Raw genomic sequence first — 16,036 nt, forward strand, 5'->3', positions numbered from 1 at the left:
TCACAGTTGCCCTTTTTATTAAAAATAGACCCAAACACTTTATGTATCATACAAAAGTTTCATTCGCTGGTGGCAGCCACGAGGAAGCCTGACCCCGCAGCATTATTTTCCCACCTCCCCTCCAAAGGACTGGATTCCAGGGAGCAGTGGCTGGACCTCGGAGAATGCCGGTAAAGACTGCTCGCTCTGGACCCGGCCATCTGGGGGTGGGGCTGTTACAGGGGCAGCTCTCCCCACCCCCACCCAATGGTGAAGGTTAGATATCCAAAGTGCCTCATCAGTGCCAAGATAAACAAGTGGAGTGAAATGGAAACCCCTGTAATTCTTTTATTTTTTTCCCAGGGCCTGGGATTTGGGATTTTTGCTTCCACCCCCAAATCCTTTCTTCTACAAATGGGGGTGGGAAACTTTCCCCCCCGAGAGATTCTGGAATCTCCCTGCATCTGAGGCCAAAATTTCACTCCAACGCAAGCTTCTTCTCTGCTATTCTGTGGCCAAGCATCTACCAGCCCCATGACTCAAGGTTTGTCCTCTGTTCACTCAAAGAGGTGGAGCAAAAACGTTCCTCCTAAGGTCCTCTCTGCCTGAGTCTACGCCCTGCCATCGCCTCGATTTTCAGGACCTTGGGGCCAGAAGGACCCAGAACCATCCCTTTGCCCCAGTTCTGTCTCCCTGACTGCTGCCCACTCCTGAGCCTTGAACACCCCTGGGGTACCCCAGACCCCTGTTCCAAAGGGGCCTGGGAGTGATGGGTGGAGGCGGGGGAGGGGTTGGTGGGAGCTGGGTTCCCCCCAGGGGTGGGGCAGTACTCATGCTGGTATGGACTGCTTGGCAGGGCCAGGGGACAGGTGTGGGGAGGGTGGGGCATGCGGAGGAAGGGCACAGCCTGCCTGAGCCCCTCAGTCCCAGCCGTTGTCCTTCACCATGTGTGACATTTCGATGATATACTTCCCTTCCTTGTATTTCTGGCTCGTCTCAAAAGCTTGTTCCTGGGGGAGGGGAAGCAGTGACTGTAGGACAAAGTAGTTCCCCCCTAGGCCCTCCTAGTGCCACCTGTATCATTCCTGCTCCCAAGGGTCCCCCGCCTACTCCGATCCCTCTTCCCTCTTTGGACCTTGCAAAGACCTGATGTGGTCAGTGGGGCTTGGAGGGCCATGGAGACTGTCCACTTTAGAGGGTGGGCCTCTCTCCAGGTACTTACATATTTCCAACCCAGTGTGGTTTTGCAGCTTTCGCAGAAAATATCAGCTACTGAGTGGAGCCCAGTGAGCAGGAGGCGCTGTTCAGCTGGCCCACAGCCCACGTTGACCCTGTCTCAGGAAACAGGAAGGACCCAGCACCCAGTACGGTTGCTCTGTCAGTCCAGCCCCCAAACAGCCCAAAGGAACTTCGATGGGGAGAGATCTTAATCCGCCCAACTGGAAGCCCCTGCCTTCAGCAATCCACCCCTGCATGACTAGGGCCCGGGCCTTCTAGTGCTGTGATGATTCCAATTCTGCCCAGACTCCCCACAAAGGAAGTGCAGACTGAGTTTCTGAATCTTTGCAAAAGTAGAGGCAAAAGCAGAAAGCGCAAGGCCACCTTCTGATGGCTCACCCCCTTTCTCCACAGAGGAAAATTCACACACACGAGCACACATGCCCAAGGAGAGGTAGACTCACACGGAGTTAAACAGGTAGGCTCGGCCATGGCTCCCTTGGAAGGACTGTGGAGAACAGAGGACAGACAGTGACTACGGGGTAGTCCTGGGTCCCGCTGCCTGAATCTCCCAGGGGCATGGAGGAGGGAGAACGGGCTTCGCTGCCTCAGCTCCAGGTGATGTTTGGACAAGCCTGGTGGGAGAGAGGAGAGGAGTGCCGGGCCCCCACTTGGCATACCTTGGAAATAAGCTCATCATGTTTGGCCAGGTGTGCGCGGCAGTGGACGCAGCTGTAGGTGCGGTGGCAGCGGGGCAGGTAGCTGCGGAACGTCTTGGTGGGGAGGCAGGCAGGCCCTGGGCCAGGGTCACAGCTAGGCATGACTGGCTGGAGGACGATGCCCTGGCGGGCAGGAGGGGCTGGCGCCGTGCAGCCCCCACACAGACGGTCGCAGGTGAAGCAGCGGAGCAGGTTGGCTAGAGCCGTGTTTCAGCGCAGGAGAAATGTGGGGGGGCTGCCCGGCCAGGGCCCCCCCAGACGTGAACCAGATAGAAATAGAAGTCACCTGGGAAGAGGAGAAGGTACATCAGGAGAGCCGTGACCTCGTGAGGAGCCCCTCCTAGGGAATGGAGAAGATGGGGCTCAGCTCACCTCTGCCCCTCCTTCCCCCATCACCATCAACCCTCAGCGTTCAGTAGCTCCGTTTCTCCCTGTCCCCTGGATTGACGTCTGTTCTGCTTAGCCTGGCAGCAGTTCCAGGCCTCTGGTGCCGTAGCCGGGGAGGTGGTATCTCTCCCTCCTGGGGCGGGAGCAGCCTCTACCATTTTCCACTGAGAGCAGCCCGCTGGCACAAACGCTGCCATGGGAGCAACGTCATCTGCAAGTGCTCTCTTCTTGATTTTCGGTTCTTCTGTGAGGATCTGCCTCCCACACGCACTGGTAGGCTCTGTGTCTCTGGGGCTCAAAGCCTTTGAAAAGTTGGGGATGCCTGGCAGTTTTTCTTTCCCATGGCCTCCATTTGCAATGCAGTCGATCCTTCATACATTTTGTGTGGGAGGGAGGGCCGGGCGTGATGGGAGAGAGGACAGGCAGGCAGGTACACATACCCTGCTTCAGCCATCTCCTGGGGCTGGGATCCTGCACTCTGGGAACTAGAATGTGGTGGATGTCTCTGGGTACCAAAGACCTCACACGTGGCTGTCACCCAATCCTGCACCTTGTTCCACTCATTCCGGCCCAGAAGCAGCGCCTATCTGTCTTAGCCCCTGGGGCTCTCAGTTTCTCTCTACTACTCTCTACTAACTGTTGCCTTAGCCCTCAGTCAAGGGCTTAAGCATCCTACTGTAGGAGAGACTATCTTTCCTTCAGGCAAACCTAACAGCTGGAAGCAATGGGAAATGGGGACGGCGTCAGGGAGGCCAGCACTCCGCGGCCAAGCAGGGCTGTATGGTGTAGTGTGGGAGCAGCGTCTACAATGGGCAGCAGCAGAGGGGACTCTCTTATTTTCAAAACCTGTGCTTTGGGATACAAGGCAGAGAATGCTTCTTTCCACCTTCTCCCTGGGGCAGGGACAAACAGCAGTGACTCTGTGGGTGACAGAAGATAAAATAATGCTGGGTTCTGATTAGGAATCTTGAGGAAGATGTTCAGACTCCAACCCCAAAGCGGCTGAGGGTGCTGGAGGCAGAGGATAAGAAGGGAGGTGTCCACTGTTGGTTCTGATAAGCAGGTGACGTGCTGCCTTCTCCTTCACAGGGCCTTCGGGCCCCTTGTGAGTGGTTTAGCCCAAGTGTGGTTCAGAGATGCCAGCTGGGTGCTCTGGCAATGATAGGCCACTAAGCAGAGCAGAGGCAGCATGGCTCGGAGTAGCTGGGGCAAACAGGCTCTTGTGCTGTTCTCTGTGGTAGCCGCTAGCACCCCATCTGCTCCAGCTTTTCATGGGGCCTCCAGGCAGTCTCCACAAGACCCGCAACAGAGACCATCTTCAGTTTCCGGTCCTCTCCCCCGGCTGGGCCCCGGGAAGACACCTTGTGCTGAGTTCAGGGTGACATTGGGCTCTGGTGGCAGAAAACGGGCCCTCCTCACCCGCAGAACACTGTTCGGCATCCACTTCACAGGTCTGCCTTCAACTTTGCCTGCAAGTTCCCCTCTGCCGCGCTGCACCTAGCACACCTTCTTCAGGGGGCTCAGGGAGGGGGCTGGCCAGGTCCCTGCTCTCTGGCTCCTTCCCCAGCCTCCGGCACGCCTCCCTCCCTCTCTCTCCCCCGTGCTTCCCCGGCAAGCCAAGGAGAGGCAGCACAGAAGGCCACAGAATCACTCACAGGACCGGGAGTGGGGGTCATTTCTTCCCCCATGTCCGATCACAGGGAGAAGCAAGTTGGGCAAATGACAGGGAAAAAACAAAGGCAAGCTAAGTGCTGGGGAGAGGATGTTCCCCCAAGTGAGATGGGGCTGGACCGTGGGAGGTGGGGGAAAGGGAGGGCTGGGGGGGGGCTGCTGCTGAGCAACCAGTGCCGACAGCAGAGGCGCCGGAGGCGGAGGCTCAAGGAACCAGGTGCGAATCCCGTGCCTTTCTGGGGTGGGGAGTGGGGGGGGGGGAAGGGGAGGGGGACACCTGCTTGCAATGGGTTTTCTCATCTGCTCTGAGGCTCCGGCCCCCCCTTCCCCACCCCGGGCTGACATTCTCGGCATGGTATGGTCCAAATAACTAGCAGCGCAGCCAGCTCCCAAGGCGGGCTTTGGGGGTCTGCACCAGCAGCAAAACAATAAACAGTGAAGCCTGATGCTGCAGCCAAAGTTGCCGGGAAATAAGTGCGGGAACCGCCAGAGCTTGGAGAGGGATGGAGGAGCTGAGAGAGAGGAGCGGAGGCAGCGGAGAGGGGGAAGGGAGGACAAAGGGTGGATGAATAATGCTTTTGCAAAGGGGAGAAAGCAACACGCAGCAGGAGGAGGAAATTTGCAAAGGGAAAAAAATTTCATTTGGAGAAGGGCTGCCCCCTCACCTTGAGGTCTGCTCCAGAGATCTCCGTCTATCTCTCTCTCTCTCTCTCTCAATCTCTCTGCTCACTCTTCTCTCTTCTCTTTCCGCTCCTTCAATTGGGAAGGGGATGGGGGCGGGGGAGGGCAGTTGGGGGCTCAAGACTGGGGCTGCAAAGGTGGCCAGCTGCTAGGGGGCCAGAGGTTGTCTCTCGTCTGTACCTCGGTCTGTGGGTGAATGTAGCTGTGTGTTGTGGAACTGCATCATAACACTGTGAGTCATCCATCCCCCCACCCCCCTCACCTCCCACGTCAGAGCAGGGCTGGGAGACACAGGAGGCGGGTCGGAAGGAAGGGAGGGGGCAGGCAAGGAGGGATGGGGCTGGGGGAGTGAGGTAGGGGGGTGGAAGCAGAGGTATGGGATGGGGAGGGGGGCGCGCGAGAGGTGAGGCTGGTTGCTGAGGAGGAAGGCAGTGTGGCCAAGGAGATAGAACCTGGGGGAAGGACAGGGCTGGGCAAGGATGGAGTACGGGTGGCAGGGCTGGACGAAAGGAGGTGGCAAGGCTGGTGACGGTGAGAGATGGATGCAGAGAGTCAGCCGCAGGCACACACATTCAAGATGATGCATTTCCCATTTCAGCTCGGACGGCAGCCCTGACACAGGGAAAAAAAGAAAGATATATTAATTGTCACATATGGCAAACTGTGCCCCTAAGCTTGCACCAGGCACTTCCAAGCCTCAAAGCCTCAGCTTAATCCCCTCGAAGGAGTCATAGACTAAATATATGATATCTCACATGCAGGAACCTCATCAACTACCTCCAAATTACTTGTGCTTCGTGAACAGAAACACCTCCATTACATAAGGTTCTCTACTGGGCTGTAAACTTTTTGAGGCAGGTCCTCTGGGGAACTCCTCTCTGCATCCCAGGACTGCAATGCCTAGCGCAGAGCCTTGCATACAGAAGATGCTCACAAAACAGCAGTTGAGCTGCATCTTCAGACGTGGTCCAAGTGTCTGGCTTTGGTCTCAAAGAGACCTGAGTTGGAAACCCAGCTCTGCCAATATACACACCAGGAACCAATGGGCAACTGACTGATCCCTTCGTGCCCCAGTCTTCCTCTTCTGCTAAATAATGCTAATATTTACGTCATGGAGCTGTGAAGTTAAGTGAGATAACATGTAAACACCTAAAAAGTGCCTAAAAAACACATGCTAGGCTCTTAGTGAACAGTAGTTACTGTTATTGCAAGACTGTTCTCAACTTAATATCCCTAAACCCAGAGAGGATTTATTATTAGATTCTGATATGTTGAGAATATATGCTGTTTTTCTATCAGCTTCCAGTTATGTTTTATTTGACTCAGAATATTTCTCATGGAGCGTTGCCCTGTGCATGTCACTAAAGTATGTGGACACAGAACATAACCTCTAAAATTAAAACTCTGATTTCTGACAGAGGCTAACATTCAGGAAATAAAGTGCGACAAAGATAGTTACTTAGAAAGGACTACTTGTGGGTGGTTTGTTTTTCTTTTCACATGTAAGGAGGGGAGAAAATTAAGATAGGGAAATGTGGTTAATGGGAGGCATTAGTAACTGGGTATGAAAAAATGACAGGAGGGGCTGGCCCCGTGGCCAAGTGGTTAAGTTCGCGCACTCCGCTGCAGGCGGCCCAGTGTTTCCTTGGTTCGAATCCTGGGCGCGGACATGGCACTGCTCATCAAACCACACTGAGGCAGCGTCCCACATGCCACAACTAGAAGGATCCACAATGAAGAATATACAACTATGTACCGGGGGGCTTTGGGGAGAAAAAGGAAAAAATGAAATCTTTAAAAAAAAAAGAAAAAATAACAGGAACCCTGAATATTCGATCAGGGAAGATTCTGGGGTTTAAGGTAAATTCTGAAAACACAATGTGGGTATTTTCAGTGATATTACCAGAGGTTTGGAATTGAGAAGGAGAACTGGGTAAAGAAAGGGGAGAGAAGTGTTCTTGTCTGGGCAGCAGATGGGAAAGGAAATGTAAGTGGAGGAGGAATTTGAGGAACCATTGTTCAGGAAAACACTGGCAAGTGGGGAAAAGGAAGATGAGTAGTTTTCAGGGCAAGGATTGAAAGTTTGGAAGCAAAAAGGATACCAATTAATTTAAATTAACTGAGGAAGAAAACCAAGATTTTGGTGGAGAGAAGAATGAAAAAGACTTATGAGGTCAGTGTTATTTGAGAGTGGGATGGAAATGACAGGAGTGCTTGGTGAGAGACTCAAAGTGAGGAAAGAGAATGTAGGCAAACACAGATGCTCTTAATGTGTCCTGACTGTTGAAAAAGCAAACTGGAGAGCAGTCTAAATGGGGGAGGGGACGGTTTTTTTCTCCCTAAATTTGAGTTGAGATGGCTATATCCAAATAAAGATGACCTTCAGATAATTGGGAGAAATTGCCTCAAGGGGGAGAGTGTGGAGGCGAAGAAACAGATCTGGGAGGTAGATTGTATGGAAACAGGGGAGGATGAGGTCACTCAGGGAGAAAAGTTGCAATTAGAAGACTGAAACTAAAGTTTTGAAGAATGGTGAAAGATTAGGGGATACTTAATGGTTTATTGGAGAACTAATGAGTGAATGGTGAGTGATGAAATAATTAAAGCAAACCATCAAAGGAAAAACTGTGAGAAGTGAGAAGTGAGGATGGCACTGTTAGAAAGTGAGTGCTAAGGTAGAGCCAGTGGGGAAAAAGGCAACCCAGAAAATCTTCCCAGGCTTCTCAAGCAGGATTAACCACGTGAGCTGTGCTGAAAAATGTACTCATCTATAAAGTGGGATGACAATTATAGTATATACTTCACGGGATTCTTGTGAGGATTAAATGAATTAACACCCATAGAAACAGTAAAGCCCATAGAACAGTAACTGGCATCTAACACTATCTAAGTATTCGTTGTTGTTGAAAACTGGACTCGGACGCCAAAATCCTGGGTTTGAGTCCTAGCTTGGGCAAGTCCCTTCAGCTATCTTAGTCTCCTCCCTCATCTGAAGTTGGAGATAATAAAACTGACTTTACAAGCTGGCTGTGGAAGAAGATACCTGAAAGGGATTAGAAAAATGTAAACTACTGTACAAATGGATGGCATTATTATAGCCCCCCAACCTATAATAAAAACTTAGGAGCCACCATCAGATGCTTTCTATGTTACAGGCATTGTGTTTAGTACTTTACAGGCATCATTCCGTTAATCGCCAAACCAACTTTAAGAGGCTGGGTACTGTTATTATCCCTATTTTACAGAAAGAGTTTAAGCCTTTGATTTGCTCAAAGTCACACCGGGAGCAAGGGGCATGGCAAAGAATACAAGATTCCTAAACCCAAACTCGCGAGAAGAGGATTATAGACGTGGCCCAACCTGTTGCCTGCGGGGTAGATGATCAGCCTCATATCACTGTCAGGGATTTAGGGATGGAAACAGAGTCTCCAACAAAACTCCGTAGGAGAGAGGTTGTTGGATAATGACTGACATATATATAGTCTAAGTGGAAGAAATTCTTGGACTTTTATTTTTTTATTTAAAAAATGTTTTTAATGCCCTCTCGGTGCCAAGCACTGTGTCAGGTAGAGGATGATAGCCCAGGTTAGCCCCTGACAGGCTGTTTTCCTTCCCTGTCCCTACCCCTCAGTTTCCTCGTGTCCAAATGGGGTTTTGCTAATTTCCCCCGCTCCAGGCGATCGCGGGACCTAGACTGTGAGTCCTCCTCCTTCCCGCCGTCCTTTCCCTTTCCAGGCTCCAGGTGAGCGAGAACACTAGGGCGAGAGTGCACAACCGCCGCGCCTCGGTGACCATTGGCCTCTTGGCCGGGCCCCGCCCCCGTGCGGGGGCGTAACTGCCACTCCTCTGGCTGGCTTCGCGAACAATGACGGCCGCCGCCCCTCCCACTTTCGGCGTCACGATCAAAACAATCCTTTAACTACAACTCCCAGAAGGCCGAGCGGCGGCGCGAGCTCAACCACTCGCGGCTGTTCCAGCACAACTACATTTCCCAAGGGGCATCGCGCGACCGCGTCTCCTCCACTGCGCAAGTGCGGAACGGCCTTTGTTTCCGGCGTGGGTCTGTGGGAGCGTGGCTTGTAGGTGGGTTTAGGTCCTACCTGCAAGTGCTTTTTGGGTTACCCATTTGGGCTCGTGGCTGTGCAAGGTGAGATAATAACCTCAGGAACTCAACTGTGTGTAGCTTCCTGGGGGCCTGGGAGGATTTCGATGTCTGGGGAGGCTGGGACAAATGCTGGACCTAGAGCTGCGGTCGGGATCGGAAATAATTCTTCCCTATTCCTCGGCGTTTTCTAGTTTACGAGGTAATATTTTCTTCCAGTCATCCCTCTTAAGCACCAGAACAACATTCTGAGTGAGGAAGTGTAACTGCCTCCAGTTGACAGTTGAGGAAAATGTTGAGAGAGGTTAAGTGATTTGTCCAAAGACACTACTAGTACTTGCTGAGCGGAGCCTTAATGCTCTTTTCTAAGTCCAAACCCGGTATTCTCTTCTTTGCATCCAGATGGCAGACGCCCTTTCTTGTTGACTAAGAGGACTGGGGAGTGAGTATCTGTTGCGTTCTTAAGTCTAGAATATCCCAATAGAGTGGAGAAGGGAGCGATGAAAGTGATGTAATCAAGTCTATCAATCTGTAGATAGAGTTTTTTCTTATGTCTGAATGATTTAGTCACTCGTATTTGTAGAGGTGCCTATAGGATGTCAAGCCCTATTCTAGGTACTGGAGATACAGCAACAAATGAAAATGCCCAACCTTTACATTCTAGTGGGGATAGAGAGAGAGATGGTGATCCAGAGATGAGAAAAATAAAGCAAGGTAGGGGCGCCGGCCTGGTAACATAGTGGTTAAGTTCGTCTGCTCTACTTCAGTGGCCTGGGGCTCACTGGCATGGATCCCAGGCATGGAGGTACATGCCGCTCATCAAGCCATACTCTGACTGTGTCCCACATACAAAAATAGAGGAAGATGGGCACAGATGTTAGCTCAGTGACAATCTTCCTCAAGCAAAAAGAGGAAGTTTGGCAACAGATGTTAGCTCAGGGCCAGTCTTCCTCACCAAAAAAAAAAAAAGGGGGGGGAACATTGGTTGGAGCATTTTTTTTTTTTAAGATTTTATTTTTCCTTTTTCTCCCCAAAGCCCCCCAGTACATAGTTGTATATTTTTCTTAGTTTTGGGTCCTTCTGGTGTGGCATGTGGGACACCACCTCAGCATGGCTTGATGAGCAGTGCTAGGAGCCCAAGAACTTAACCACTCCGCCACCAGGCCGGCCCAACCACTGGAGGATTTTGAACAGAGTCCCAACTATGTTTAGCTCTGATACTTAATTTGTGTTCTAGGTACAGCAGCTACACGGAAAAGATGGGAGAGGAGGCCAGTGATGACAAGAAGCCAACAACTAAATTCGAACTAGAGCGAGAAACAGAACTTCGCTTTGAGGTGGAGGCATCTCAGTCAGTTCAGTTGGAGCTGCTGACTGGCATGGCAGAAATCTTCGGCACAGAGCTGACCCGAAACAAGAAATTCACCTTTGATGCTGGTGCCAAGGTGGCAGTTTTCACTTGGCATGGCTGTTCTGTACAGCTGAGTGGCCGCACTGAAGTGGCTTATGTCTCCAAGGATACCCCTATGTTGCTTTACCTCAACACTCATACAGCCTTGGAGCAGATGCGGAGGCAGGCGGAGAAGGAAGAAGAGCGAGGGCCCCGGGTGATGGTAGTGGGCCCCACTGATGTGGGCAAGTCCACAGTGTGCCGTCTACTGCTCAACTATGCAGTGCGTTTGGGCCGCCGTCCCACTTATGTGGAGCTGGATGTAGGCCAGGGCTCTGTGTCCATTCCTGGTACCATGGGGGCCCTCTACATTGAGCGGCCAGCAGACGTTGAAGAGGGATTCTCTATCCAGGCCCCTTTGGTATATCATTTTGGCTCCACTACTCCTGGCACCAACATCAAGCTTTATAATAAGGTCAGAGCCAGAGCGAAGGTGGGGTGGCGGGAAGGGCTGCTATCAGGGTAGGAAGCTGTGCAGAAGTTTGCTAGTTAAAACTGGGTTTGGGGGCTGGTCTGGTGGCGCAGCGTTTAAGTTCGCACATTCTGCTTCAGTGGTCCGGGGTCCACCGGTTCCGATCCCGGATGCGGACATGGCACTGCTTGGCAAGCCATGCTGTGGCAGGCGTCCCACATATAAAGTAGAGGAAGATGGGCACCAAGGTTAGCTCAGGGCCAGTCTTCCTCAGCAAGAAGAGTATTGGCGGCAGTTAGCTCAGGGCTAATCTTCCTCAAAAAAAAACAACTGTGTATGGCCATCCCTTTGCTCCCCCTCAGCTGGAATTACCGCCACATGATTTTGGAAAAGACAGTTTCAAATATAAGTCAACTGCAGATGGTTAAACGTTTCTGTGGACCTATTCTTGAGTCATTTATTAGATTTCCACTTAGGACGTGAAACAGGAGACAGAAGAAACATAAAATAAAAATTAAATCCATATTATGGGGTCAAAATCACAGCCATTAAGAACGTCATTTTTGGGGCTGGCCCCATGGTTGAGTGGTTAAGTTCTCGTGCTCTGCTTTTGCAGCCCAGGGTTTCACCGGTTTGGATCCTGGGTGTGGAGATGGCACCGTTCATCAGGCCATGCTGAGGCGGCGTCCCACATGCCCACAATTAAAATATACAACCATGTACTGCAGAGCTTTGGGGAGAAAAAGAAGGAGGAAAAAAAAAAAAAAGATTGGCAGTAGTTGTTAGCTCAGGTGCCAATCTTTAAAAAAAAAAAAAATGTCATTTTTCTTGTACCTAATACCACTTATTCTAAAGTGGGACAAAACAGCTATAGGTTTGTTCATTTTTGTGTTTTTTCCCCCTCACCTTGATCCTTTCTTCTGCAGATTACATCTCGTTTAGCAGATGTGTTCAACCAACGGTGTGAAGTGAACCGAAGGGCCTCTGTGAGTGGCTGTGTCATTAACACCTGTGGCTGGGTCAAGGGCTCAGGTTACCAGGCCCTGGTGCATGCAGCCTCAGCCTTTGAGGTGGATGTGGTTGTGGTTCTGGATCAAGAACGACTGTACAATGAACTGAAACGGGACCTGCCTCACTTTGTACGCACTGTGCTGCTCCCCAAATCAGGGGGTGTGGTTGAGCGCTCCAAAGACTTCCGGCGGGAATGTAGGGATGAGCGTATTCGTGAGTATTTCTACGGATTCCGGGGCTGTTTCTATCCCCATGCCTTCAATGTCAAATTTTCAGATGTGAAAATCTACAAAGTTGGGGCACCCACCATCCCAGACTCCTGTTTGCCTTTGGGCATGTCTCAGGAGGACAATCAGCTCAAGCTAGTACCTGTCACCCCTGGCCGAGATATGGTGCACCACCTCCTGAGTGTGAGCACTGCTGAGGGCACAGAGGAGAACCTTTCTGAGACAAGTGTGGCTGGCTTCATTGTGGTGACCAGTGTGGACCTAGAGCATCAGGTGTTTACCGTTCTCTCTCCAGCCCCTCGCCCACTGCCTAAGAACTTCCTTCTCATCATGGATATCCGGTTCATGGATCTTAAGTAGGGATCAGCAGGAAGCCTTGCTGCCTGGGGTATAGAGATCTGGCCGTTACCAAAGGCAGATGGACTGGGGTTTGAGACTCTATTGAGGCCAGGCTGACCAGGAAACGGTGGACTAGTAGGAAGCATATATTCTACCTCTTAAAACAGGTGGTGGCGGCCTAAGTCTTCTAATCTTGACCCACGAGGAAAACCATGAGAATATAATTGATTTCTTAGATCACCTAAGGTGCCACTTTGAACTCTCTGAGGCCCTGGAGAATCCCATTTCTTTCACTGTGCTACTATGCGGACTAATTTTTAGGACGGGTTTTTTATCACTGCCTTATATTCTGTATAGAGTACTTGTTATCTCATTTATCCAGGATGAAAGAGTGAATTAGGAGGATTCCTTCCAATAAAGTTCAAACTTGGGGAAAAAATATATTTTAATAAATATTTTTGCCATATCACAGAAGTTGGTATAATTTTTTAAAATTTTGTTTCTCCCCCTAAGCATTAGAGAAACATTATTGGAATGATTTATTGCTAAATGCTTAGAGGAGGGGAAACCAAGAGCCCACCTGAGAGCCAAGCAGGTGAATTTTTATGATGGTTCCCATTTCCTCTGCACTTTTGTAAATAGATGTTAAGTCTGTTGTCAGTGTCGGGTTTATAATGAGGGACTAAAGAGGCTAGTAATAAACTTGGGATGAGATTTCAGATCTAATAATTTTCCAGAGCTCATTTCTTTTCAGCTGCAGCTATCTTTCCTATTGCCTGTTTGATTAGAACCAGGCCCTAAGTCAAAGTGTAAATTGAGCTTTCCGGTGGTTAGAAGCTGGGAAAGCCCTTTCTCTTTGATCTCTTGCAAATGATTGGTGTTCCTAGTTTGGACTTGGATTATTGAATAAGTATCTGATGCCCTTCATTCATTCAAATATTTATCGAGCAACTGCTGTTTGTCAAGAACCATTCTAGACGGGGAACAAGATAGACAGAGTCTTACACAGCTTACATTATAGAATAAACAAAGATAAGTGTTATACAGAGACTTAAAATTGGGTGATAGGAACAGTGACTGGGGGGCTACCTTAGATTGGGTGGTTGGGAAAGGCCTCTCCTGAGCAAATATTTTGAGTTAAGACCTGAGTGGCTGTGTGAAACTGGGGCAGAATCTTCCTCGTGGAAGGAAACAGTGCAAAACTCTTAAGAAAGAAAAAAAAAAAAACTTGATGTGTTTGGTGAAGGGAAAGGCCTTTTGATGTGTGGTTGAAGTGGTGAATCAAGGGGAGAGTGGTGAAATTGAGGCTGGCAGGGGCAGCAAAGATCAGATTGTGGAGAGCTTCTGCAATCAAGAGCAGTGGGAAATGATGGCAGAGGGGTGGTGTTTTAGTTCCTCAGGCTGCTATAACAAAATAACACAGACCGGATAGCTTATAGACATGAGAAAATTCTCACAGTTCTGGAGGCTAGAAAGTCCCAGATAAGGCCCCAGCAGGATCATGTTCTGATGCAGGCTCTCTGCTGGGTTGTAGACTGTCTACTTCTACCTGTGTCCTCATGCAGTGGAAGGGGCAAGGGAGCTCTGTGGAGCCTCTTTTATAAAGGCACTAATCCCATTCATGAAGGCTCTGCATTCAAGACCTAAGCACCTCTCAAAGGCATCACCTCCTAATACCATGGATCTTTGGGGGTTATGGTTTCAACATAGGAATTTTGTGGGGACACAAACATTCAGACCATAGCAGGTGGTTAAACAGGAATGGCATGATCAAAAATACATTTTGGAAAGATCACTGCTGTGTGGAAAATGATTATGGAGATAGAGGCAAGAGTAGAAGCAAGGACACAAGTCAGCAGACTTGTGGTTTCAATATGAGCATTGATGGGGGATTAGACAAGGGCAGCAGAGGTGGAGTTGGAGAATCGATTGCCGTGGGATATTTGGGAGATAAAATTGATAGGATTTGCAGATGGGAATGGTGAGGAAAAGAATCAAAGATGCTTATGACATTTTTTACTTGAGCAACTAGATAGGATATGAGATTGGGGAAACACAGGGAGGGGATAAGGGAATATCAAGAGTTCTGCTTTGGCAATGTCAAGTTTGATCTGTTAGTCATCCATTTGGAGATGCCAGGTAGACAGCTGAAAACATGAATCTGGAAGGTTGAGGAAAGTTAAGGCTGACAGTTCATGGGAGCTATTGGCCTATGAGGGCATTTAAAGCAGTGGTTTTTGATGAAGTCACTTAGGAACTGTGTAAATGGAAATCAGGAGGCAGAAGATGGACTTTCAGGGCAATCCAATAAGAGGTGAAGTATAATGGGAGCTAGCAAAGGAGACCTGACAGTGGATCTGGGAACATGGATGTCAGTATTGACCCTGAAGAGTGCAGTCTTGGAAGAGTAGGAGAAAAAGTCCTATTGAAATATATTGAGGAGATAATATAAACTGAAGAAGGAGAGAGAACTATAGACAACTCTTTCAAAAAGCTTTGCTAAGAAAGGCAGGCCTGGATATGGGGTCAAGGTAGGGTTGTTAGTTTTTTAGATAGGTAGGATGCCTCTCAGCATATTAACAGACTCTAGAGGGAGAGAATTTAATGATGGCTATTGGTGTGTTCTTGACACTATTCTGTTTTTTTCTGTATATTTTTCTCTCTTTCTATTTTTTTTTTTGCTGAGGAAGATTCGCCCTGAGCTAACATCTGTTAGCAATCTTCCTCTTTTTGCACGTGAGCCACCACCACAGCATGGCCACTGATGAATGGGGTAGGTCCACACCCAGTAACTGAACCTGGGCCGCTGAAGCGGAGCATGCTAAACTTAACCACTAGGCCACCAGGGCTGGCCCTGTCTGTTTTTCATTTTTCAAGTTAAATGTCAAAGAAAAATTTCAGAAGAAAATGCAAGAGTGAAGGGAATGGGATCCAGAGCACAAGGGGAGAAATTGTCCTTTAACACAAGCAGAGACATTTCATAAGGATAGAAGGGCAGGCAGCAGTATTTTTTTTTTTCAGATTTTTTTTTTTTTTTCTGAGGAAGATTAGCCCTGAGCTAACTGCTGCCAATCCTCCTCTTTCTGCTGAGCAAGACCGACCCTGAGCCAACATCGGCGCCCATCTTCCTCTACTCTATATGTGGGACGCCTACCACAGCATGGCTTGTCAATCGGTGCCACGTCCGCACCCGGAATCCGAACCAGCGAACCCCAGTTGGCCGAAGTGGAACGTGTGCACCCAACCACTGCGCCACTGGGCCGGCCCCATGCAGCAGTATTTAAACATACAGAAGTCATTGGTGGTTTTGGTGCCGAAAGACAGGGCATTCCTCTCCGATTACGTCTCAACTCAAGGGTAGCATTTTACTTGTCTGCCTGTTTGTTTACCAGTGAGTTGAACTAAAAACGACCCTGTGGTTTGCCATCTATCAGCATGAGGAAAGCCAAGTGAAGAGGATTTGAAAAAGTATAGATAAACTATACTAGAAAAACCAAAAGGTCTAATGACATACATAGCAAAGTAATTTATTTGAAGTCTGGTAGTCTGGACATCCCATTATTTTAGCCTAGATTTTACTGTGCAATACTTTTCAAAAGTGGCTGCCACTTTAAATCTTATGTTCTATTAAACGTCCTTTCCAGGAAATATCTTGCATAATCCCAAGGAAAACTCGACAAGAAAAGGGAATCTCTCTCTAAACCTTGGGATAGTGATTATGCAATCATTAGTGCTCTTCCAGCTAAGAGGTAGGCGTCCAGTGTCCAAGGGCAGTTTAGTCTGTGTGGCTGGATGATGGAAGGTTGAGTTTTTATTCCCATTTAGCACTATCCAGCCAAG

The 16,036-nt window shown here is 49.3% G+C and overlaps 2 protein-coding genes across 9 annotated transcripts in view; one reads left to right on the forward strand and one right to left on the reverse strand.

The window, feature by feature from the left end:
- The window catches only part of YPEL4 (yippee like 4), a 17,991-nt gene continuing 1,955 nt past the window's right edge, over positions 1-16,036 (reverse strand). Inside the window, exons 1-7 of one of the 3 annotated variants that reach the window (XM_008531090.2) lie at positions 8,280-8,503; positions 4,640-5,267; positions 2,289-3,694; positions 1,878-2,202; positions 1,662-1,705; positions 1,202-1,310; positions 1-989 (exon numbers count right to left, since the gene is read on the reverse strand). In XM_008531090.2, coding sequence (XP_008529312.2) covers positions 900-989; positions 1,202-1,310; positions 1,662-1,705; positions 1,878-2,018 — 384 coding nt within the window. In that variant the 5' untranslated portion in view covers positions 2,019-2,202; positions 2,289-3,694; positions 4,640-5,267; positions 8,280-8,503 and the 3' untranslated portion in view covers positions 1-899. Of the gene's footprint in view, positions 990-1,201; positions 1,311-1,661; positions 1,706-1,877; positions 2,203-2,288; positions 3,695-4,639; positions 5,268-8,279; positions 8,523-16,036 lie in introns of those variants that run through there. The other 2 variants (XM_008531089.2, XM_070563978.1) reach the window with 2 other exon arrangements.
- CLP1 (cleavage factor polyribonucleotide kinase subunit 1) lies at positions 8,530-12,667 on the forward strand. Of its 6 annotated transcripts, none has more exons than XM_008531093.2 (3): positions 8,530-8,802; positions 9,995-10,622; positions 11,546-12,667. In XM_008531093.2, exons 2-3 carry the CDS (start codon positions 10,017-10,019, stop codon positions 12,215-12,217), a joined length of 1,278 nt encoding a protein of 425 aa, XP_008529315.2. In that variant the 5' UTR covers positions 8,530-8,802; positions 9,995-10,016; the 3' UTR covers positions 12,218-12,667. The 6 variants fall into 6 exon arrangements, with proteins under 6 accessions (XP_008529315.2, XP_008529319.2, XP_070420076.1 ...); XM_008531097.2 differs by having other exon boundaries at positions 8,579-8,738; XM_070563975.1 differs by having other exon boundaries at positions 8,592-8,738; positions 10,001-10,622.

The sequence above is a fragment of the Equus przewalskii genome, chromosome 11 (assembly GCF_037783145.1).
Source record: "Equus przewalskii isolate Varuska chromosome 11, EquPr2, whole genome shotgun sequence".
Classification (NCBI taxonomy): Eukaryota; Metazoa; Chordata; class Mammalia; order Perissodactyla; family Equidae; genus Equus; species Equus przewalskii.